This window comes from Pieris brassicae, chromosome 11 (genome assembly GCF_905147105.1).
Source record: "Pieris brassicae chromosome 11, ilPieBrab1.1, whole genome shotgun sequence".
In the NCBI taxonomy this organism is placed as follows: Eukaryota; Metazoa; Arthropoda; class Insecta; order Lepidoptera; family Pieridae; genus Pieris; species Pieris brassicae.
In genome coordinates this window covers 11,768,184-11,792,261 of record NC_059675.1, presented here as the reverse complement: position 1 = coordinate 11,792,261, position 24,078 = coordinate 11,768,184, and the positions used below count along the sequence as shown (strand labels likewise).

The 24,078-nt window shown below is 34.0% G+C and overlaps 5 protein-coding genes across 5 annotated transcripts; 2 read left to right on the top strand and 3 right to left on the bottom strand.

The window, feature by feature from the left end:
• Positions 1 to 570: 570 nt before the first annotated feature.
• On the bottom strand, positions 571 to 1,436 carry LOC123716663 (DNA repair protein XRCC4-like). Its single transcript, XM_045672508.1, has one exon. It carries the CDS (start codon positions 1,262 to 1,264, stop codon positions 662 to 664), a length of 603 nt encoding a protein of 200 aa, XP_045528464.1. The 5' UTR covers positions 1,265 to 1,436; the 3' UTR covers positions 571 to 661.
• Positions 1,437 to 5,584: 4,148 nt separating this feature from the next.
• LOC123716662 lies at positions 5,585 to 6,556 on the top strand. Its single transcript, XM_045672507.1, has one exon. It carries the CDS (start codon positions 5,692 to 5,694, stop codon positions 6,313 to 6,315), a length of 624 nt encoding a protein of 207 aa, XP_045528463.1. The 5' UTR covers positions 5,585 to 5,691; the 3' UTR covers positions 6,316 to 6,556.
• Positions 6,557 to 7,579: 1,023 nt separating this feature from the next.
• LOC123716660 (ribosomal RNA processing protein 36 homolog) lies at positions 7,580 to 10,163 on the top strand. The gene is made up of 4 exons (XM_045672505.1): positions 7,580 to 8,109; positions 8,184 to 8,419; positions 9,205 to 9,485; positions 9,992 to 10,163. The coding sequence occupies exons 1-4, from the start codon at positions 8,059 to 8,061 to the stop codon at positions 10,129 to 10,131; spliced, it is 708 nt and encodes a 235-aa protein (XP_045528461.1). The 5' UTR covers positions 7,580 to 8,058; the 3' UTR covers positions 10,132 to 10,163.
• Positions 10,164 to 10,629: 466 nt separating this feature from the next.
• LOC123716698 lies at positions 10,630 to 15,191 on the bottom strand. Its single transcript, XM_045672556.1, has 7 exons — positions 15,102 to 15,191; positions 14,125 to 14,151; positions 13,572 to 13,777; positions 13,155 to 13,287; positions 12,448 to 12,618; positions 11,603 to 11,784; positions 10,630 to 10,785 (listed from the first exon to the last, which is right to left on the bottom strand). Exons 1-7 carry the CDS (start codon positions 15,154 to 15,156, stop codon positions 10,669 to 10,671), a joined length of 891 nt encoding a protein of 296 aa, XP_045528512.1. The 5' UTR covers positions 15,157 to 15,191; the 3' UTR covers positions 10,630 to 10,668.
• A 1,281-nt stretch (positions 15,192 to 16,472) lies between these two features.
• LOC123716189 lies at positions 16,473 to 23,350 on the bottom strand. Its single transcript, XM_045671799.1, has 8 exons — positions 23,254 to 23,350; positions 22,776 to 22,799; positions 22,436 to 22,641; positions 19,000 to 19,129; positions 18,632 to 18,796; positions 18,141 to 18,322; positions 17,405 to 17,517; positions 16,473 to 16,622 (listed from the first exon to the last, which is right to left on the bottom strand). The coding sequence occupies exons 1-8, from the start codon at positions 23,297 to 23,299 to the stop codon at positions 16,517 to 16,519; spliced, it is 972 nt and encodes a 323-aa protein (XP_045527755.1). The 5' UTR covers positions 23,300 to 23,350; the 3' UTR covers positions 16,473 to 16,516.
• Between the last annotated feature and the right edge of the window lie 728 nt (positions 23,351 to 24,078).

The window sequence follows — 24,078 nt, the reverse complement described above, 5'->3', positions numbered from 1 at the left end:
GGTTTGAAGATTGATATAAATTGTGTAGAAATGTGCATTTTAAGTTCTTGAAAACAATATCCCATAATGAACCCCCTAAATATAGAGATAAAAGTTGGAATCACTGACAGGAAGGTACTAAGCATTATGCTTGCCATCCCTCCCCCTTCCCTATCATTCAATAATTTGTTGCTATAAATTTAAATATAGTACCATCAAGTAGAGTATGATATTGATTATGGCTAAACACTACAAATATTGTGTTCATGCCATCTACTCTAAATGTATTAAAGATTTCTTTCTTGATTTGGACCCAAAACAAGAAAATTACAAGATTTTATTTACACTGGATTGATTATGTTGTAATGAAGTGAAATAAAGTTTAGCATGACTTCACAATTATTAAATCTTGAATTTTCATTTAGATGAAGGATGATTATCAGGGATTACCTACTTATCTGTGCCACCATCCCACTATAGCCAGAATTTTCCATATATTTATTATAATAAGAAGATAGCTGGTGTTTTACTTTAATTGCATTTGCTAGTACTAATGAGGTATGTTTAAATAGAGACAAAAACACAGACATTTAAATGTTTTTAATATTATTTTATAACAATTGCATTAAAATATAACATTATTTTTGAGTAAAAATATATATATACATTATATTATTAATTTTTAATTTTCCTTAAGGAGTTCTTCAAGCAACTGAATTCTTTTTTTCTTCGCATTTAATAACAAAAGAAATTTACTATACAGGGTAGACTCTAGAGAGATTTTTGTGTCAGCAAATGCCTCTAATTCTTTTTTACATTTTTCCAATTCTGAAGACAAGTTGTCACTAGTTTCTTTAGATTTTTTAATGATTTGCGATAATTCCTTATTTTTATCCAAGAGAAAATCTATGAGTCTGTTTTTGGGTTCTGGTAATGTATCTCTAATTAAATTAACCTTACCATGTTCTAAAACTGCAGTTGAACCCTCATATCTTTTTTTCCAACAAAAATTTGGTTCATCACTTGATACAAAATCAAATAAATAATCACTACTACGATTTTTCAAACATTGTCTCACATTATTCTCATATATTTCTAAAGTTTCCTCAACAAGTTCTGCATACAGTTTAGCACTTTCTAAAGAATAGTTTCCATACCAACTTGATGTATTTTCCAATACCTGAATATGAAACAGATCATCTTCGTTGTGTTTCCAAAGAATCTTTATATAAACATGCTCACCTTTTATTTCAAATCTTGATATGAAACTTTCTTGGCACTCCATAACTATTCTTAAGTAAAAACTTGAATTTAATGACTAATAGAAAATGCTAACCCCTTTTTTATCGACACATTCACTAAAAAAATTTAACAATTTTTAAATATTTTATATAAAAATAAATACATATATTATTGATTTTCTTCAGAGTTTTAACCACAGAGTACTTCAAGTAAAACAGTACTCTGTGCTTGAAGTTTAAATGGTTTGAAGATATTTGACTGTAAACATTATACGACTCATGGGTATGGGTGAAAGAGACACCTAACTTAAACGCATGTGCTTTTTACTTACACGTACATTCATTTATCAAATTCGGATGTTATTGGACAGTAAAAAAAGATTTATTCTTTAACAAAATGGAGTTATTTGTTTTTAACTAATAATAATTTTTTTTATTCCAATTTTAAATGTAAAGTCAATAAAAAATAAAATAATGAAACAAAAAAAGCGACACTAAAAATAGACAGACACATAAATTCATAAGATTTACTGTGGGAGGGAATAAGATGAAAAGCATTATACAGTGTATAAACTTTAATTATTGTATTCTAGTAAGAATTTTTCACTTCAAATTTTAAAAAAAAATGATATTACTAGTGGGAGTGCCATGCTGTTGCTTTCGGGCTTCAGCCAATCGGGCAGGCACGACCGGGGCAGTACCACTGTCTCACAGAAAACCGGCGTGAAGTGATGCAATAGGTTCATCTTATTGTACTCGCGTTTCGTGCGGTGAGTGAGACTCCCGGAGCCCATCAATTCCCCCCTCCCCCAGAATATGAAGATGCAGTTTAAACAGAGATTACCCCAGGGGGGTACCACACGTTTCCGCTGTGGAGAATCCCCCTCTGAGCGTCCATCATCGGAACAATCAGTATTCGGTGGTGGATGCACAGGCTGCCCTTCGTATTCTGGGGTGGGCAAAAACTGCTCAAAAAACTATAAGTTTCGATCTCGGGGCAAACGGAAGAATTTACCGAAGGCATCCCCTTCCACGCTCTCAGTGGACTTTACCAATGTTAGGGGGCTCAACTCTAATCTTAACGCGGTTCACTTTCACCTCGAAACTGCGAAGCCGGCCTTATTCTTCCTTTCTGAGACTCAGATATCCTTCCCGGCTGATACTTCCTACCTCTCCTACCCGGGGTACAAATTGGAACATTCATTTGTGCCGCGGGCGGGAGTTTGCGTGTACGTCAGAGAGGATATCTGTTCTCGTCGCCTCGGGTCGCTTGAAGGAAGGGACCTATCTAGCCTCTGGCTGCGCGTAGACTGCGATGACCATCCGCGATTCTACGCATGCCTGTATAGGTCCCATAGCGGAAATACCGAAACTGAGCGACTCATTGAGCACATCCAAATGGCTACAGATTCCCTGCTCGAAGGGGTTCCTACCGCTGAAATCGTGATACTTGGCGATTTTAACGCTCACCATGCCGATTGGCTCGGTTCGGAAACCACCGATCACGCGGGAAGATCCTTTCACGACTTTGCTTTAGCTTACGACCTGTCACAAATGGTCCCTGCGATTACGCGAATACCAGATGTGGATGGTCATAAACCCTCTTTGTTGGACCTTCTGCTGACCTCACATCCGGAGACCTATCAAGTCTCTGTTGACCCGCCATTGGGTTCATCGGATCATTGTGTGGTCCGGAGTACTGTGCCTACTACGCGCCCTCCTCGGCCCCGTTTTTCGGGTTGTCGTCGTATTTGGCACTATCGGTCAGCAGATTGGGATGGGATGCGGTCTTTCTTTGCGTCCTACCCTTGGGGGCCTATGTGCTTTTCGTCGGAAGCTCCAGATTCCGTCGCTGCCTCTGTCGCCGAAGTGGTTCTGCAGGGCATGGAACTTTTTATTCCATTCTCTGCGGTGCCGATCGGTGGCAGGTCACAGCCCTGGTTTAAGCGTTCTTGCAAGGCGGCATCGCGTCGAAAGCGAGAATGCTTTAATGCATGGGCGGAGGCGGCGATATCTCGTGATGCCAATACCAGCGAACATAAAAAAGCATATAACTCAGCCTCCAGGTCCTTCAAACGGGAAATCGCTAAGGCAAAGTCAGAGCACATCGCCAGATTTGGCGAGAGATTGGCCCAACTCCCTTCTGGGACCCGAGCTTTCTGGTCTCTCGCCAAAGCTGTACAAGGGAATTTTTGTCAGCCATCGATACCACCGCTGCACAGAGAGGATGACTCGCTCGCCCACACTGCGAAGGAGAAGGCCGACCTCTTGGGCTGTCTCTTTGCGTCCAACTCGACTTTGGATGACCGGGGGAGATTACCACCGGCGATTTCGCGGTGTGATAACTCAATGCCGGAAATCACATTCCAGCAACGTGCTGTTCGCAGAGCACTATCTTCCTTGGACATTCATAAGTCGAGCGGGCCGGATGGTATCCCTCCAATTGTGCTGCGTACATGTGCTCCTGAGTTGGCTCCGGTCCTGACGCGCCTTTTCCGGTACCTGTACTCGCTCGGCACTGTCCCGAAGTGCTGGAAGATCGCTTCGATACATCCGATCCCTAAAAAAGGCGATCGCACTGATCCATCCAACTATCGCCCAATCGCAATAACCTCCTTGTTCTCCAAAATAATGGAATCCATTATTAATGGCCAGCTCTTGAGTTATCTAGAGGGCCACCAGCTGATTAGCGATTATCAGTACGGCTTTCGTCGTGGTCGTTCAGCTGGTGACCTTCTAGTATACCTTACTCATAGATGGGCAGAGGCAATTGAGTCCAAGGGGGAGGCACTAGCGGTTAGTTTGGACATAGCGAAAGCCTTCGATCGGGTGTGGCACAAAGCACTGCTCTCGAAGCTACCAGCCTACGGGCTTCCTGAGAAATTATGCGACTGGATCTCCAGCTTTCTAGCCGATCGGAGCATCAAGGTCGTCGTCGACGGAGCATGTTCCGACCTTAAACCCGTGAATGCTGGGGTCCCACAAGGCTGTGTTCTGTCCCCGACCCTGTTTCTTCTGCATATCAATGACATGTTGCAACTTAGCAACATTCATTGCTATGCGGACGACAGCACTGGGGATACTCTTTACACTGGCCGGGCAGGTATTTCTCGGGCAGTTGTCGATGAGTACCGGAACAAACTTGTGTCTGAAGTCGAAACTCTTTTACGTGGAGTCTCGGACTGGGGTAGACTAAACCTAGTCCAATTTAACCCCAAGAAGACACAAGTTTGCGCGTTTTCCGCGAAAAAAATACCCTTTGTCGCTACTCCTCTTTTCGAAAACACTCTTCTTGAAGCCACAGCCAGCATCGGAATACTTGGCGTTGACATATCGAACGACGTTCAGTTTCGCGGTCATTTGGAGGGAAAGGCTAAATTAGCCTCCAAAAAGCTTGGTGTGCTCAGCAAGGCGAGACGGTACTTCACTCCGGGCCACCGCTTGCAACTCTATAAAGCGCAAATACGGCCCCACATGGAATACTGTTCTCACCTCTGGGCGGGGGCTCCCCAGTACCAGCTCCTTCCACTTGACCGTATCCAACGAAGAGCGGTTCGAATCGTCGATGACCAATCCCTCTCCGAGCGGCTCGATCCTTTGGCGTTGCGTAGAGATGTGGGGTCACTCTGCATCTTCTACCGCATTTACCATGGAGAGTGTTCAGAGGAGTTGTTCGGATTAATACCTGCAGCTGAGTTTCAGCATCGGACGTCGAGGCAAAATACAAAATTCCACCCGTATCACCTCGACGTCCGACGTTCCACGACTGAGCGTTTCTCAAGGCAATTTTTGCCGCGCACCACCGCTATGTGGAACCAGCTGCCCACTGAAGTATTTCCGAACCAATTCGACTTAGGGTCCTTCAAGAAAAGAGCGTACAAATTCTTAAAAGGCCGGCAACGCACTCGCGAGCCCTCTGGCATTGAGAGTGTCCATGGGCGGCGGTATCACTTAACATCAGGTGAGCCTCCTGCCCGTTTGCCCCCTATTTTATAAAAAAAAAAAAAAAAAAAACATTAATAAATTTAAATCCTGATACAAAATAACTGTGGAGGAAAGATATTGTGAGCCAAACTTACCAACTAACTAGTCTAACGATTGATTCGAATGTCCTAAGGCCAAATTATCATATATAATTAGCAGTCGGAACAACTATTGTCGCTAAAATAACCTAAAAAATTATAATTAGAATATCTTCTAATAAATTCTAATGAAAACGCGTAAAGATCGAAGGACTATAGAAAAAGAGCATATTCTTATGATTTAGTGCTTTAATGCTATTGTGATTATTTTAACGCAAAGGTTTTTCTGAAAAAAAAAAAAAAAAAAATATTTGTAACTTTTTATTTTTGACAAGTAAAATATTTTGAAACATAGGTCAAAACAATTTTTTTGCAAAATAAAAATAAAAGCCAAAATGGGTGTGAAATATAAAGAATCAATATAATAATATTGTTTATGATTATTCAATATGGATTTAGATGAAGTTATAACTGTGACAAAAATAAATACATTGACAGAGTGTCTTTATTTATTAATCGGCTGGCAAAGAACTTCTTTCGAAATCTATATATATGCTAAAGAAAAGGTTTGGAAAGGAAAATTTTCGCCAAATCGTTTAGCAAGTTTTAGCAGAAACCTTCAAATATCAGAAAAAGAGTATTTTAACAATCTCAAACAATGCTTATCCCTACAAAAAAATAATTACGTGTTTGAATTAAAAAGTGGTTTCTTTTATTGGAAACGAAAAGTAGATAATACGATTATTATAGAAGGTTTTCTTCCAGTCGAAACAGATACATCACCAAAAAACATGCAACCAGATTTAGTAGAAGTATTGCTTGCCTTAAATAAACAATTAACACGCAAAGCATACTACTGGGAACAAAAATGCAGGAATATGCATTTAGAGTATGAAAAATGTCTTAAAGATACAGAAGAATTTTTAAATCTTAAAATAGACATGGAAAAAGCACTTTGCGATAAATTCCTTAATCTGTTAAAATTAAAAAAGGAAAAATTTTTAGAGAGTCGTGGTAATAATAAGAAAAATATGAAATTTGAAGATATAAAGGAACTTTTGGAAGGACTATAAAATGTAAAAATGTTTAAAAAACGACCAAATCTTTTCAAGACTTAAACAGCCTTCTCAAATATGAAGAATATCAAATTAAAAGTTTATGAAAGGATGAGAACTACATTGATTATTATTAAATAATTACTCGGGATTATAAAGATACGATAATTATACAATACGATTTTGTACGTATTCTAAATATGTTTGTATCAGTTTTTAATAAAGTGCTTCATGATAAATTATAAATACAATTCAATAGCGTTTATCTCAATTATAAATAGTATTTTAATATATTATGAAAACAGAAACGTCCTGAGGAAGATGTTCCCAGCGATTTCCCTTTCTATGACATATCTTTGTTTTATAACAACTTTGTTACAGTCGTAATAATTTGCCGTTAACTTATAGCCGGTTAACAATCCGGTGATTATCTATCTATCTATTGAAGTAAATTGCAAAATGTATGGTTTTATCTTGTTTAAAAATTCATCGTCACTTCGATGGTGACAAGCAAACAAACTATTCTTATTTGTCGACTGAAATACGTGATAAAAACGCACACACTTTACACATTCAGCAATTGTTTTTGTTAGTGCATAATTTTTAGGGATCCATCGATTCGCCTTTTTGCCGATACGATACCGATGCCGATATTCTTATAGAAATATCGTCGATACCGATACCAACGCTTATTGAATTAAAATCAAATAAAGGTAAAATATATCAAGTTTTTAATTATTATTGAAAAATATAAACAGTCAAAAATGTTAATAAGAAAAAAGGTTTAGTTATTAAAATTAAGAATTAAGAGTAAAAATTAAATTAAAACAAAATAAATAACTATTAATAATTAAAATTAACATTAATAAGATTTTGTATTTGTAATGTGTCTAGCTAAATGGAATACTTTCTACTAACTACTAATTCACTACTACTTCTACTGCTACTGGAATTCACATCAATCTGAATAGAATGCGGGGATTCCCCGGGCATAGATAGTCCTTGTCTCGTTTGCAACGAACTAGATCAAACAAATGCGCGTTTACATTACTTTTTTAAAATTTGAAAAGTATCGTTGTATCGGCAATTCAAATAATGCCGTTGCCGATAAAATCGGCAAACCCAAAGTATCGGTATCGGATGCATCCCTAATAATTTTCTTGTATATATGCGTTGTAATCAGTTTTTTTATCTATATTATTAATTTAAAAATAGTAAATATTATCTTTAAATAACCTGTGGTTTTATAAATAAACTGTTAAAGTAAATATTCAAATGTATCTGGGCGTGATTTGTGATCGAATAATGGCGCTTATTAGATATATAGCCTGTAGACCGTACGATTTTTTGTAGGTCTTTTTTTATTATGGAAATAGTTTTAACTTTATACCAGTTTCAAGTAAAGATTTCCAGTCTGTGCTTACCCTTATAATAATAAAAAAACATCGTTCTCTGCACAATCCGTGGTTAATACCTCTTGTGATCGTTCTAATCTGTGCTTAATAACATATATTTGTAATAAAAGTATTTTGATTTTTGTTCTATGTTGAGTACCAAAAAGCTTATTTTCATAAAATCCCAAACATAACAAAAACTTATTCTGTTAGACTTCATAATTTAGAACATATCTTCATTCCATAGTTTCAATTCGATTTTCATTCACTGTGTGACAGAGATAACCTATTAATTCCATTTGGTACATAATTCCTATACCTAATAAAAATTTATTTATCTTTTACACAAATATAACTTAAAAAGATCATGGAAAATAGTGATAACGAACAGCTCTCTGATATTGATGATGATGAGAGGGTAAGTAATTTTAATCCAATGGTACTTGAGATACCTTGTTATCAACTATTGCTTTTTGATTTTAACTATTGTAGACTGCTATTAAGGAAGAATTATCAACCATGTCCTTTGAAGATCTCCAGAAGCTAAAAGAAAAAGTTGGTGCTAAAGTTTATAAAGAGGTAGTATTTGGCACCAGTAATATTGAACCAAAGCATAAAGTGTTTAAAAGGGAGAATAAAAATAGACCTAGGGAAATGAGTTCCAAAAGACCAGTAAAAATGCATCTTGATATTGGTTCTGTGCAAAAGATAGAGACCCGTGATCCAAGGTAATTTTTTATTCATTTTTAGGAACTATTAATTTGATTTTTTTAGGCTTGATTTGATACTTCTAGGCAAACTTTAGCGATAAGTAAGCTAATTTATTACCATTACCATATTTTATCAAAATATGGTCATAGATAGTTCATAGATTTTGAATGAAAAGAAAGTTTGTTGGTATCCTAAATCCTAAATCTTGTCAATATTTAGAACTAGGTTAATTTAACACTTATATGCAATTCTTTGTTTTATAAATTAATTTGTATTGCCTGCCTGAACATAACTTTACACTTTTATAGTTTTGAAATTAATAATTGTACTAGTAGTAGTAGTACTACATAAAATATTAGTATAATAAAACAGAGCTTTAAATACCATAGCATTAAAAAAATATATCATCTACAGCATTTGCACAGTAATTTATAAAAGTCAAATATATTGTTAAAATTCATTTCTGAAGTCACTTATGAAGACAATTTCAGTTACCAGTTACCCGGACTCTAAATTTTCTCTGTTTGTCTGTAATGGTTCAACTGATTAGAAATCATTTGACCTTCAAGCCAAAATGTAATATAGCATCACTTTAAGTTACACATTCCTTTTTAATATTTAAATCATATTGTCTTTCTTTATTATGTTTTATATGTAAAACCATAAGTATAAAAACTTCTTATTTCTAATTATTTTTATAAGTAAATGGATGTATGGACATTCATTATATATTTAGACTAAATCAACTGATTGCCTTACATCAACAACTAGTACTTTGTAGTAATTTTATTTCTTAACACAGGTTTGATCCATTATGTGGAACTTTTGATAAGAAACAATTTTCTCAAGACTATGGTTTCCTAACTGATATGCAAGTTAGTGATATGAAAGCTATAAAGGCAGAATTAAAACTAACCACAGATCCGGAAAAACAAATGCAGTTGAAGCGTCTCTTACAAAGGCTAAAGGATAAGATAAGAACTAACAAGAATGATAGGAAAGAGAAAGAAAGAAGAAGTAGAGAGGCCCAGCAAGTAGAAGAAGAGTTTAAGCAGGGGAAACAACCTCACTTTAAAAAGAAATGTAAGTTGATGATATATTCCAAATCTATGAATAAGACCTTCCTCCTTAGTATTATATATATAATAAAGAGTTTACATAATTATCTAAAGATTAACCTTAGATTTTATTATATTTATAATTGTTTTGATAAGGATTTGTTACTAAATAATAAAAAATCTTATTGCACAACATATAATATATTTTTTTTTAAATGTTCATCACTAATTAATTGAAGTGGGGCTTATTAAAAATGCTGAATTAAATTTAACAAATAATACATTAAGTATGCATATAAGCGTTTTAATGGTTATACTTATTAACCTAATTTGATGAATTTGAATATTGGGATTGAAAGAACATAAATTAGAATTATTAAATAAATCCACACAGGCTATGCCAATTGAAGCAGCTAATGGACTAATAAATACAAGAGTGTTTATCAATTATTGTTTTAACTATTTTGTTTAAAAAACATTGGTACCATCAGTCATTTGAGACAAAAATTACATACACTTTTTAATTTATAGCGGAAATGCGAGTTGAATCATTGGTGAAGCAATATGAAGATCTAAAGAAAGAAGGTTCTAGCAGAATACAGAGGCATCTTAAGCGAAGACAACAGAAGATCAAGAAGAAATCATTCAAAACTCCAATTGGTGTTGATTAATGTATTTTATGTGAATACAAGTTTATAATGTTTTAAGTCTATTCTTTGTGTATCCATTACAAATTCTTTCATTACAAGTACTTGATAAAGGGTTAAGTTTAATTAATATTTTTAAGTGAATCTTCTTTATAGCCGTTGGGAATAATTTATAATAGTCACATTTTTCGGTTACGCGGTTATCTTTTTCTTGTCCTTACCACGGTTGATTCAAAGAGTACTTTCTCCAGTACGTAGTAGGGAAACATGTCGTTTAACAATGATAGTATTAAAATTATTGAAATTCTGTAATAATCTTAGTAGTAATAAGGTAAAATGAAATAATTTTATTATTTGTATTCATGTCTATGATAATAAAAGCCTTTTGTTAAACTTTATCTAATTTAACTTTATTTAACCAATTTCTGTAAAGTTGCATATAGTAGATCGTTTTTCTACATTAAGGTCTTAAAGAATTTTTAGTTTTAAATGGTCTAAGGTAAATATAAAAAAAACACAATGTCATTTTAATAATTTAATTATAACTTATAATTTAACCTTTTACCAAAGGGGGCAACCAATGTACCAAGGTTGGTCAGTGAAGTAAATGTGCATGGTAACAATTCCGACGGTCCTAGCCAAGTCATAGAGGCACTGAGGTCCCCTGGGTACGATTGCCTAAAAAAAAAATTAAAATATAGTTAATAAATAAATTGGCCAGTTTTAAGATGCATAGAAGTCGATTCGAGCTTCCTCGCTATGCATAAATTAGGCAATTTAGGCGCCAAAATTAATTCTTATCATAGTCGGTACCAAAAATGAGAGGGCGGTGAAAGCTCAAAAAACGCAAGGTTTACGCTGCCCCAACAAAATGCCAAGCGTTGACGAATCTATTCGCTAGGACTGGCGCAGAAACTACTTCACTACTTTCTATAACTAGAAATTTTTAAATCCTTTTTTTAGACGTATTAATGTAGCTAAAATTCCAAGTTACCAAGTAATATTGGTTTGAGTCTCTTAATAAAAATTTTATATTTTTATACTCAACTACCCACCGGTAGGTGCCTACTACTATTTAAATTGATAATTTCGTTATATTGCTAGAGAGCAATAATTATTTATTTATTAACACTTCGTTGTACATAATATTATTATAATAATAATACATAGCTTCAGTCCGTTTAAAAAGTGTTTTCTTAATGTGTAAAAGCAATGTTAACAAAATACTAAGTGAACATAATTAAATTAGAAGGAGGGCAACTGGCGGCCTTATCGCTTTCGAGCGATCTCTTCCAGGCAACCAATGTGAGAAGAGAAAAAAATGTATTATATACGGATAAGGTAGGCAAGAAGTGCAAAAATACATCTGCGAGACGTTTTTTTCTATACTGGAACGCGTTTAACAGTATTAACATTCTTGATTGATATGCCGTCTTTATGGCACTGAAATTTGTGTGGCTAAGTAGTATTATCAACAATGCTCATAAAAACTCACCTTGACAGCGCCTTCTCCGGGTCGCTCGAACCAATCACGTCTGCCGCTAATAAGATCCAATTTGCCAACAACTAAGTACCCAACACCTTCCAATTTGCCAGAGTCGACAAGAGGGAACCATGGGAAGATTCCTTCCGCGGTACAGGGAGTGGTTTCGGTCATGTTGTAGTAGTAGTGTTCACCTGATGTAGACATAAGACATACTTAGTAGGTAATAATTGTATTACTACAGTTTATATCGTAGAATCTATGTCGGGTGTCGTTAAGTTTAGTTTCATGAATTTTGTTTCACCTATTCGATCGAACGTTCAGGATCTGGATCGCGCTGATCCAGATCCAGATCCAGCGCTGATATATTGACTAAATTGGTATAAGTACAAAACTCATTATTAACTACAGAAATGTACAGAGTACGGGCGCTGATATTGTTAAGTAATGTTAAATATTAGTCTAGCTTGTAGGAGGTAATTTATGGTCAATCCACTCAAAATGATATCATATGTAAACATAGTCTGATTCAATTACACAAACGTTTCAATGTGGAACTAGTAAAATGTAACCAATTTGTTTACTTGAATCCATTGAGTGATTGATTTTTTGCCAATCCAACGGCCACGCTTCGGGCGTTTTAATAAAACTAAGTTACTATGACTACATTTAAATTTGATATAACGGGAATTCTTTTATTCAAAATTTGCTTTCATTTAATGGTAAATTAATAATGTTACTTTAATAGATTGTAGATAGTTATAAAGATAGAAACATGTAAATCATAATTAAATCTAATTTAGACTCTCTTACGATTTATTTATGTTTACATACATAGATTTGTATCATTTACTCACCCATCCATGGGATGCAGGCTTGTTTGGTGAAAATGGTATTTTTGATGTCTTCCTCGTCACCGGAGATTTTGTAAATCTCTTTGTTAAGGCCAGTCACCCAGAGAGCGTCCTCTCTCAGAACACTTTCTTCGTTGTTCGTGGGAGTTATTGGTACGCCCATTGCGGCGGTTTCTGCATGAAATAATATAAATAACAATATGAGAAGGTTGGATGAATGGTTTTACAATATTTAGATCACATAAAGGTGTGCTAATTTTCGCAAGTATAGTCAATACAGAGAAGATTATTTTATTCTACTCGGGTATATTCTTGGTGTTAATATTCTTCAAGTTTCATAGAAATCGGCTTAGTTTTTGAAATATGGGTATCTACGGATTACATGTAGGGCATTTCTCTAGGTTTTAGGTAAAATAACTTAGTTAGTTACACTTATTAGAAATCGGTTAATTTTGATAAATAAATTACTATTATTCAAAAAATATATGTACCAGAAAAAACTGGGATGAGCTAAAATTATGTAAATTATTTGTATATATCTTAAACAAACGAGCTATAGAAAGACGTTCACGGTTCGTTTGGTTGTCATTGGTAAAAAGCATCATGAAAACTAACTCGATGCAAAGATGTACAGTTTTACAGTAAAATTAGTTAGTTTAACTTCCGTCGAAGTATAGTATGGTATCCAAGTATAAAGAAACCATATTTACCCGGGGAAATGAAGAAAATCTGGGTGACCCAGTAAGTTCTGCGCCTTTGTCCGAAGCTGACAGGGGGAGTCCATAATGAGTGACCTTGTGTGGCCCAATCGTAAGGGTTATTTGAGAACTCGCTTTGGTCGTGCTGTTTAACATAATTTTTTATTATGAAAGCAATAAAGTCACTGGATTTGCGACTTGAGTTATCACAATTTTAATATTCTTAATCACACTATCATATCATGGCAGATAATATTAATCAAATAGCGAAAGCTAGGGTAATATTAAAATAATTTGTACCTTAACACATTTAAAAACTTAATTTTTAGTAAAGATATTATTTTGTTTTAAGACAACTTTATTATTTCTATGAGCATATATAATGCAGGCCGGTTATTGCTTTAGATAAATAAAATCCAATATACTAACAGCAATTTGAAGACCAGCGATTCTGTCTGTGGTGTCGTAGAAAGCGCACAGAATACGGTCTGTAGCACAGTACAAGGTGAGGTTGGAGTTAGGAATGTTAGCTGTTCCTTGGGTTACACTCCAGCCGTTGAAGATAGCATTAAGAGTTGTGCGGGGCACGTCGAAGAAAAAGTCTGTGCCGGGGCGGAGGCCGATGTTGAATTTTACTGAAAGGCGTTAATAAAACTAATTTATATAAAAATATTTAAATTAGCATAGTTGACACTACGAATCAAGTAATAAGAAATGTAAGTATAGAAAGTTAGCATTGGCAAAGATAGTACTGGTGACCCCAGAGCTGGTGTTTTCCTCACCCAAAGCATAAGTATCGCAATACAGCGAGGAAATGCTGCCAGCGTTAAAGGTACACTGCCACAGGGACCAAACTTTTTATATTTGTTTTAATTTTCTTTTATAATTTTTTTTATTTTTATTATTACTATGTAGGTTAAGATATATTTGATTGCTATGTTTAGTTTTAATAAACAATTATTTAGTATTTAAATATACGCACCTCTAAGTCCACGTAGCCGCGCGCCCTCTGAAAGAACAAAAGTGTGTTATTTATGGAACATGTGATGCACGTTGTTCTAAAAAGAACCTAAACAGTAATAGCAATTAAAATTATATATTTTATTCAATAAAAAAATTGCCTTCAAAGTATTTTTTTTTAAATGAAAACATTATTTCTTCTACATTTAAATCGGAGCTGTAGAACATTTTGATGGAAGAATTTCTATATTGTATCGAACTCACTCAATACTTTGCACCAAGCATGACCCACTAACGCCAAAAGAATTGGTAAGGAAATGGTCACTTGACAAAGCGAGAGCTAATGTCATCATGATATTGAATTGTAGCTTATATGACACGTTTGTCGGTTTACCATAACAGTGCCATCTTATGATTACTTACTCAATCCAGTCGAAAAGTATCGACATCTGTTAAAATATTTTGGAGTTAACAGATAATTGTGACTGTCAATTAATTATAGACAAATAATTTGCAATAAAATAAAATTGCGACTATAATTAAATATCTAAGCTATCCTATCTCTTAAGTTGGACCAGACTGCTCACGGTGTGCCAATTAAATTTGAAATCGGTTAAGTAGTTTAGGAGTCCATCGCGGACAAACATCGTGACAGGAGATTTATATATTATATTAAGATATATAGGATAAAATACGCCAACAAAATTTAATGGAATTAATGTGAAAGTATCTCAGAGAAAAATAATTATTAATTATCTATATCCAAGTTAGTTAGTATTTAGGCATAATGTGTGAAATTCCTATTCACAATATAATAAAATTTTAAAAAGTAAACATCGTGAGAAACAGCTATGTGTTAAACCCGAAAATTGACGTTACGCCCAGAAAGCTTATCTATGAAATAAAACTGACAAAGTAACTATCACAAAAAAATTCACTTTTGAACTCAGCTTTAAATTTAAATCGTAAACATACACAGACAACTTAACAATTCCTTACCTGTGCCGGAGCACCCAAGAGCAATTACCGCCAATACTAACAATAGGCGATTCATAATTCCTGTTCCTAAACACAAAACATCACCTCTAAATATATAGTGAAGCCAAAGATATTGTTATCGATAAGATTGTATGCATATTCACCAATTGATATGTTTTCGGATACACTGATTCGCTTTGACTTCGCTTGATACAAAGATATTCTCGCTGCTTAATGGGTTACTCAACTCTTCACCCGAGAGCGGCCTATTTGTGAAGCATATAGGGGTAATATACTGTGATTTAAAAATGTACTTGGAAAAGATTAGTAGATACTGTATTTTAGCTTAATGTATTTTATTTTAGTTTTATGTTATTTTTATATAATTTGGTCATAAATAAATAAATATTTCACTTACAACCAAACAATTCAACAGTGTAAGAAGAAATTTACTTAGTTTGTCTTAGTTTCCAGGTATCGCGGAAAATTGTAAGGTATTTTAAATGAAATTGCCTTATTCATTAAAATGATATAAAATTAAATGAATTAGAAATTAGTATTTAATTGTATAGTTAGTTAATGAAACTAACAAAAAATATACAATTATCTCTTTCTTTGTTTAACTTGTTTTTTAAATGATTACGTTTGTCATATTACAGGCGAATTCATTTTTAAAATCATTAGAAACAAACATATAAAAACGATTTCTCTTTATAATATATTTATAGTTTCTGATTAGCACTTATTATTCAGAGGCTATTATATAATTCTTATACTCTAAAGAACCTAAAATGTCATATATCAATTATCGTAAGTAGCTATAATTCTAAGTTTTGAATACAGATAATTTGTAATCTTTTAAATATACAGTAGCATGTTTTAGTACTTGAAACTAGAATAATACTATTAATTTTATACCTCATTCATATTGATGTACTATGCTGTTGTGTTTCGTTATGCCCATTAACCGTTTATTATGAATCATAATACATTTATGGAGCCAAGTGTAATAGTTGCAACCATGTTGGTGGTGCTTTACGGGAGTCACGGAGATTTTCTTATCGGTTTTGTCCGTACAACGCTCTTTTTGTCGAATGAAATTTATTGTAAATTTTGAGAAATGTTGTTTTTTTTACCTAGTTATGTAAGTTACAGCAAAAAAATATTGTTTCTTGATAATATTAGTTCTTATAACTTGTAATGATCTTTGAATCACTTAGTGGAAAAGTATTTAACAACAAAATATTCTTGCTTTTACGGTCATCGTCACATACTGTAAAATAGCAATTAGCTAAAGCAAAAAATATTTCAAAATAATTGTGTGTTAAAAGTACGTATTGTACACTTTTAGGCAATAGGGAATCAAGATTGTTGGGAAATTAGAACACAGTATTGTATTAAGAAGATATATTTAAAATGAATTCCTTTTTAATTATTCATGAAAAATAACTTTTCACTTCGTCGTACATCTTGTTCGCGTATCTTGCACCATTCAGCTTTACTCGATCCAGGACAGGTACAGACTTTGCTGAATCTCCGGGCCTGAATAATAATGACCATGAAAATTAAAGCCCTGATAATACGAAAGAAAATAAATTTAGTGATAAATAGTCTATATATAATCTTATAAGTTTTTAATCATCACAAACAATTATGTGACAAACAACGAAATTTTTATCTTTAAATAAGTAGGACAAAAGTATTAAGGAAGTACGTTTTTCTATAATGATTTATTATTATATAGTGGACTAAAATTGGGAATTATTTATTTATTTACACTTCGTTACACTACAATATAAAAAAAAATTGAACATTATTAAATCAAAAGGAGGGCAACTGGCGGCCTTATCGCTTTCGAGCGATCTCTTCCAGGCAACCACTGTGAGTAAAGAATTTTTTTTTAATTACATAAGATAGGCAAGTAGTGCAAAAATACATGTAATACACATTTATTAAGACAAAACTAAACAGGAACAAGAAAAAACAAACTAAACTAAAAATATAAAGTAAAAAGACACAAAATCACGATAATTTAAGATAAGTCTCACGTCAGTTAGTAAGAAAGTTAGGGATACGATGTGGGCAGGTAATGTTTTTACAGAAGAAATACATAATATTAAGTTTCTCATGTAAATAAAATATAATTATGTAATGAGAAATAAAGTTTTTTAAACATAAACATTATTTGTATTAATATGGCGAAAGAGCCTTTCTTGGCTGTCCTTTTTAGATTTCGGCGCGTTTTTGAATGATATGTCCATAATTGATGATGATGCACATATGATATAGTAATTGTAAACAGTAGATGAGTAGCCAATACTCACTCGCAACGAATGTTCCACGGGTCATCAATGAAGTAGACGTGAAGACCAATACCATTATACTTTGAGGCGTAATCGAGGTAGCATTTGGGTGCAAATGGAATCACCATCTCGTACTGCAATAAAATTGTTGCATTTATAACAAACAGCTCCTTGAAGTTTCCAGAATAATAATGCGTGTCTACTGAGCCGGGTGCTTAAGAGATGGCTTTTGAACCATGGGATAACTTCCTGGGATAACGACTTGGTTAGTCGTACAGTACTACTAGAACTATTTTAATGTTTTCTCATTTTTGACTTTCTTGAGTGATATTTTTATAATTATGTGTAGTGTTTTTGCAAAACTTTTTTTTATCGTATTTTAGTTTCCTGTAAATAGATCGTAAAAACTATAAAGATTTATTAATGTTTAATTATTTACACTAAATACATAACGACAATGTTTAAATCGTCGAATAGGAAAATAATAACTTTCAATTGATATAAATTTGTATATGTAATGTACTTAGTATCCTAGTAATAATAGCATTACCATCTATTATACTTCTTTAAAGAAAAATAAATTTTGCTTTTACGATTATGTTCCCCGTTGCAATCGAATTGTTAACGGCTAAGATAAGAATGTAAGGTCTCATATGTGGAAGAATTTTTTTATTATTAAATTCTCGTGAAAATGTTTTGACGGTTTCGCAGCGCTTACTTACACCTGCCTAAAGTATTTCCAAATAAGCAAACTTACGCTTGAGGGATTCTTTTCTGTGTAACGCTCGAACCAGTCCCGTTTGCCAGCAGGCGTGGGTGGAAGGTCGGCGAAGAACTGAAAGCCCACTCCGATGAGGTCTGATTTGCTGGTCAACGCGAACCACTGCAGAATATCATCACAGTTCTTTTCGGGGGTCATGTTCCAGTGATAATGAGTTCCTGTATTGTTACATTTTATTAATTATAACCAGACTCTAGATATAATGCAAAATTAACTGTCGGTGCTGTCAAGCGCTTGAGTTATTATTACATTCGTTTAACTTGTAGGTTTGATTCCCGTCCAAATAATACTTCATTGCAGAAGGTTTTTATCTTCAGAGACAATTAAGACTTAAAATAAACTCTTTAGCTTCTATTATTATTTAAATTATTCTGTTGTTTTTTGTATTATATAATTAATAAAAGCCGACATACTGGTATAAAAATAATACTTGAATGTAAACTGCATACTGTGGTTTTTATTCTTACCCATATTGGGAATGCAGTTTTGTTTCTTAAACAAGGTCGTGTTCAGCTCGGCTTCGGTACTTGGGATCCTGATGAGTTGTCCTTCAAGGTCACTAACCCATACACCGCCATCTTGCAATGTCGCACCGTTCTCTACTGTAGGACCCGCGCCCGCTTTCAGAGATTCTATAAAAAAATCTATATCAATATTTCCTCTTAATAGGCTTTGTAATACCTTGCCGTATTAGATTACGGCATATGACGTATAATAGGATAGTATGTATCTAGAAAAACAACAATTTTTCGGGTTCCGAGTAGAAGCAACCTGCGTCCTACGCCTAGTTACAACGTTGTCTTGAAACTTTTAAAGTATCGCAAGTCAAACAAACCTGCAGAGACATAATAATGTGTGGCCGTCCAGTAGTCTCTAGCTGGTTCGGAATCCGTAGCTGGAGCACGCCATTTCACGAATCTCTTCTCGGGTTTTATGGTTGGAGATTCGAACTCATCCACCGGGAACTACAACAAAATAGGTTGTAATATTACAAAATATTCTTAATAAAAAAAGATGGTCTTAAATAAATTTCTACATCTGTGTTAGGTATATTACGGTGTTATTTGTAAATGTGGCATAAGCCTCAATTAATAGGTTTATTGATTTTTAATATGAACCGCGAAAAGATAATAAAGGCTATTAAATGCTGTAGCGGCGAAGACAAATAAAAGTAGGCCGAGGGGCAAGTAGAATGCGGCGTAAAAATATGGAAATGTGGGAGAAGACCACAAATAAAAGTTTAAGCACAAAAAAGCGGAAGCGTAAGCAAACGAAGCGCAAGCGTAAGCACACGCGTGAACTTGCGTCGGCGGTTTAGTCTTCCTAAGGCGTGGGAGCATGTAGAATGGTCCCCTCCTCTTACACTTGAAGATAGTAAAAGAGAAAGAGTAGTGTTTAGGGAATTGGTGCGGTAAGGATATAAAATGTGAACAGAGAGGACTATAGATAACTGGATGGCGTGAACAAATGCTATTACTAGGGTCATGTGTGTTAAGGGCATCACAGCGTAGCGATGTTATTAAGTATCCGCTAGGGGAGGATAATCGGTTTAGCTTCCCGATCGAAGCGCAAGTTCTCTATCTTTAGCAGGGTTGTGCAGTACCGGACGAGTGCTTCAGCCGTACATGGAGGGCACGATCGAATTTCTAAGACAAACAGTGAGTTTGCTACCTAAGATACTACACTGTGAGGATTAGGATTTATGTATCAATCGTTTCTAGGCCGAGGATGGAAATTACAAGTGCTAATTCCACATTCCTTGTTTTGCTCACTCAGTCTCTGAAAATTAGAAATTCTGGTGTGCGTCGAGTCCCACATACGCAATTTCCATCTCGGATATCAAAAAAAATGTCGTGTGTGTTTGTGGGTTCATAAAGCAAAAATGTAATCAAATAAGACATGTATACTAAGGTTTTTAGACAATGTTAATTGATCAGACTTTGCCTTCAATTGCAAATGTCATGAAGTTGTCAAAAATGCCCAATTTTTGAGTTTAAAACATATTTTTAATTACATAACTTATAATCTGATATTCGTATCTCCTAATATGGAAACCGTTTAACCGTAAATAGATAATTTTTATCAGTAGCGATTATTAATAGCATTATTTATTTGTCATGCATGGTTACAAGTAAGTGATTTTATACCACATATAATCCGATACAAAGTGTGAATTAGCGATACGCTTTAATCCCGTGAAACTGTATATTTATTATACTTATCTAATGTAATCATAATGAAGCTTATTATCATGATGTTGATGAATGATAATTTTGTGGCGTGATTACTGAACTACAAATACTGAAATACAACTTAAAATAATTAAATCATTTTCTTCTGCGCAGACTAAGTTGGCGAATGAATGAAATCAGTTTTACTGTCTTGGCCTCAGATATCTGCTTTATACAGCAGCTTATTTCCGAGCCTGACTGTTTTGTTTTCAGATTGTTTTTTTTTTTCATCGTTAGAGCAAGTGCGGTGTATATGTCGCAGTAAAGTAGTTAAATCAGAGAGTTAATTGAATCTCTAGACAGTTAATTAAAAATCGATATTCAATCCAGGGCAGGTACACTGTAACTTCTATTAAGGTTACGACATCGATAGGTATTTTGAGAGAAATATTACGAATTGCATACAAAAACATCGGCATCGATCGGCTACTGGAAGTTACAGAGTACTTGACCCAGGTTCGATATTATGACCTCAGAGTTGAGGCCTCCTTAGCCATTACGCTTACACAGCACAATATAGAGAAACCAATTTTATCTATATAATTTGTAAAAGTTAGCCAAAACGATGTTACTTCATGGCAGATGGATTAAATTAGATAAACGGTTGTTCGTTGAACATTGAGGGCTGAGCGGTGCTTACAATAAGCGTATTGTAATACGTGATTACGAGTGTCATGGAAATTTCTAGAGAAAATGGGTAAATAATTGAATGATTATTGGTCTAACGGCAAATTAAAGCGCTTTTAAAGTTAGCGATCCAGTTTTTGCCGCGCACCACCACTACATAGAACCGGCTACCCACTGAAGTATTTCCAAAACAACTCGACTTGGGGTCGTTCAAGAAAGGAACGTACCAATTCCTACAAGGCCTGCCCTCTGCGTGCGCCACCTTATTGTCTATGGGCGGCGGTATATCATAACATCAGATGAGCCTCCTGCCCGTTTGCCGCCTAATCAAGGTGAGCTCAGATGAAATGTATAAATGTCTCGCTATAATACCTTGGAATAGCTAGAAGATTACTTAAACACGATATAATATACTGAAGTATGAATTGAATGCAAAGTTCATTTACCTATGTCGTTTATATTGGAAATATGAAAAATAAAAACACAACTTGTTTTAGATACCAGTTCAGCGTTGCCTTTTTCCCTATCACTTGGTTTTGTAAACAAGAAAACCTACAAGGAAAATATGTATTTTAATATTTTAACGCTTAAATCAGTTAATGTTAATTTTTTAAATTAGTGGACCCCTGTTGCGCTTGACACATGTCCTGGGTCAATTGTCGGCAAAACAGAAAATTTTCCGCTTGGACAGTTGATATTCCAATTATAAATAAAAAAACAGCTTTAACGTTACGGCTGTACTATGCCAGTGGTGCAGATTTCAATAAAGTACGTTCTAAGTATAAGTAGCCCAATTCCTATTTCGATTAAGAAAGTTTCCCGAGACTTTATTTAATAATATACATAATTACCTTCAAGTAAATACCACACAAAAACATCTAAACGTCATTTAATGATAAAATTTTTACCCATGATAATACATTTTGTTAAAAACATCTCGATTTCGTTATTTTTACAATAGGTACATGGATTCTGTCAGCGACCGCATAATTTACATAATGTTTTGCAAAGCATTTTTTGTTTGTCAATTAATAAGGAAAAAATAAGTTTATATTTAAGCCACCTTTTTGAGAAAAATAAAAGTAACGATGGTTTGAAATCATTAATATCAAAACTGTCTGTGTAAAATACACAAAAAATACGTCAAATTCAGTACCTCCTTCGTCGGGTTTTTGGAGTTGTTTAAAAAGTATATTATGCTTGAATCAACGAAAAGACAATACTAAATATCTGAAGAGTTCAGAGAACCAACCGTTCCATGTATACGTATATTGGCAAATTCATTTTTTGTTTTTGCTTACCTTAATTATTAGGTAAATTAATCCTAGAGAGCTTTGGTTTGAGGCTTAGAAGGATATTATAATGAGATTTACCGTACCAAGCTTGTCAAGAATTCGTGCCAAATATACTTACAGCGATTTGCAATCCAGCGACGAATCCAGCGGTGTCAAATAGGGGGCATACGTATCTATCAGAGGGGCAATATAGCCTTAACTCGGGCAGAGGGCCTGGTGGTCTCTCAATCCTTCGCCAACCTTCTTTTTCCGCTTGAGCGATCGTTCTGGGGATATTGTAGAAGTACTCTTTGTCCACCAGCGCATCTGACCAGCCGAATTTTACTGAAAGTTTAAATTGAATTAGGATTTTGACCGCAATTTTGACGTATTACTAGATTTTATATTGACACATTACTATTAGAATGATCTTAGAACTAAAATATATGTAATTTAAGTTGAGCTTTTCAAATGATTACCTCTTAGTCCATTGTACTGGACACCTGAAAAAAAAAGACATATTAGATTGATGTTTAAACGAAAATTACAACAAACGATTTTTAATACTGTAAAATTTTTATATTTTGCTGCTCTGATACTGATACTCAGACGCTTTAGAAATCTAAGAATGTAACGAAGCCTATTCGAATTGATAAACAAAATATATGTATATTATTTTCGCTGTTCTTATTTATTTTTTAAGTAAATCAAATCAACATCGCTTTATTAGAAACAAAAGAAGAAAAACAATATTTATTTTGAATATCCTTGAACAGATTCACACAGAAAAAATCTCACAGTAATCTTTATGAAAATAGAGTAAGTGTTCTAATACTTTACACTTATCGAGTGAATATAGAGTTTCAGATATTGGGAACTGAATCTGTGACTATATAGGGACATTAATATGTAATAAAGGCGAATTTTTAAGTAAATTAATAACCAGCTTTTACTTACCACAAGCAAAAGTTGCGATTGAGAGGATAATTATTAAACTCTTCATGTTGACAATGTGCGTCCGCGACGAGGTCCTGGAGCACAATGGGTACAATTTATTCTTGATTCGTTTAAATAGACGGCTCCGACATGATCTCTATATTGACCATATAAATAGACCCCATTTTCCTTTCGAACTACAATTTATTAAGAATGTGTTTTTTTAATTATAAGGAAAAGATTAATTTGTTTTCTTTAAGGGGCATACCGACATGTCTGGCCTGTATGGCAACAATTTACAGGTAAATATAGTAATGAAATATAAAGATTTGGCAATTGCAGATTTATTGCTTCCGATTTTATAATCGTAATATAAAAGCTAGTGCTAGTAGTTAACTTGACTTTTATTGCGTCAGTACCTGGAATAGTAAGAATTAAAAGTTCAGGAAAATTGATATAATACACATTGAGAATAAAAGTAATTTACTTAAAACTAATTTCTGGTACGAATTAAATAACGTGTTATACTATAATTCAAAACAAATAAACGTTTCTGCATATTATAAAAAGAAAAAAAATCGAATACCTAATACAAACAGGATTGCGCATTAAGCTCGCTTCATTCTTAATATTTTTAAGAGAACCTTTGAAATTTCTTAGAACATAATGTTTGTGTGAAATCGTCATATTATGGCAACACAAAATAATTATTTTTAAGAGATTCATCTCCTAAATTTCAATACACTTGAAACTTGTATGCGTATATAATATAATATAATGTATATATAATATTGTGAATTTGAACATGCTTTTAAATCACAATTTGGTGAAATCGAACTAATTATG

Coding starts and splice junctions, on each gene's coding strand:
- LOC123716663 (XM_045672508.1), bottom strand. CDS start 1,264: ATGGAGTGCCAAGAAAGTTTCATATCAAGATTTGAAATAAAAGGTGAG.
- LOC123716662 (XM_045672507.1), top strand. CDS start 5,692: ATGGATTTAGATGAAGTTATAACTGTGACAAAAATAAATACATTGACA.
- LOC123716660 (XM_045672505.1), top strand. CDS start 8,059: ATGGAAAATAGTGATAACGAACAGCTCTCTGATATTGATGATGATGAG. Junction 8,110..8,183: donor ATATTGATGATGATGAGAGG/GTAAGTAATTTT, acceptor TAACTATTGTAG/ACTGCTATTAAGGAAGAATT. Junction 8,420..9,204: donor ATAGAGACCCGTGATCCAAG/GTAATTTTTTAT, acceptor TTCTTAACACAG/GTTTGATCCATTATGTGGAA.
- LOC123716698 (XM_045672556.1), bottom strand. CDS start 15,156: ATGAATCGCCTATTGTTAGTATTGGCGGTAATTGCTCTTGGGTGCTCC. Junction 13,778..14,124: donor GCGGCTACGTGGACTTAGAG/GTGCGTATATTT, acceptor AACGCCTTTCAG/TAAAATTCAACATCGGCCTC. Junction 11,785..12,447: donor AGCCTGCATCCCATGGATGG/GTGAGTAAATGA, acceptor TGTCTACATCAG/GTGAACACTACTACTACAAC.
- LOC123716189 (XM_045671799.1), bottom strand. CDS start 23,299: ATGAAGAGTTTAATAATTATCCTCTCAATCGCAACTTTTGCTTGTG. Junction 22,642..22,775: donor CCAGTACAATGGACTAAGAG/GTAATCATTTGA, acceptor TTAAACTTTCAG/TAAAATTCGGCTGGTCAGAT. Junction 17,518..18,140: donor CAGAAAAGAATCCCTCAAGC/GTAAGTTTGCTT, acceptor ATTTTATTGCAG/TACGAGATGGTGATTCCATT.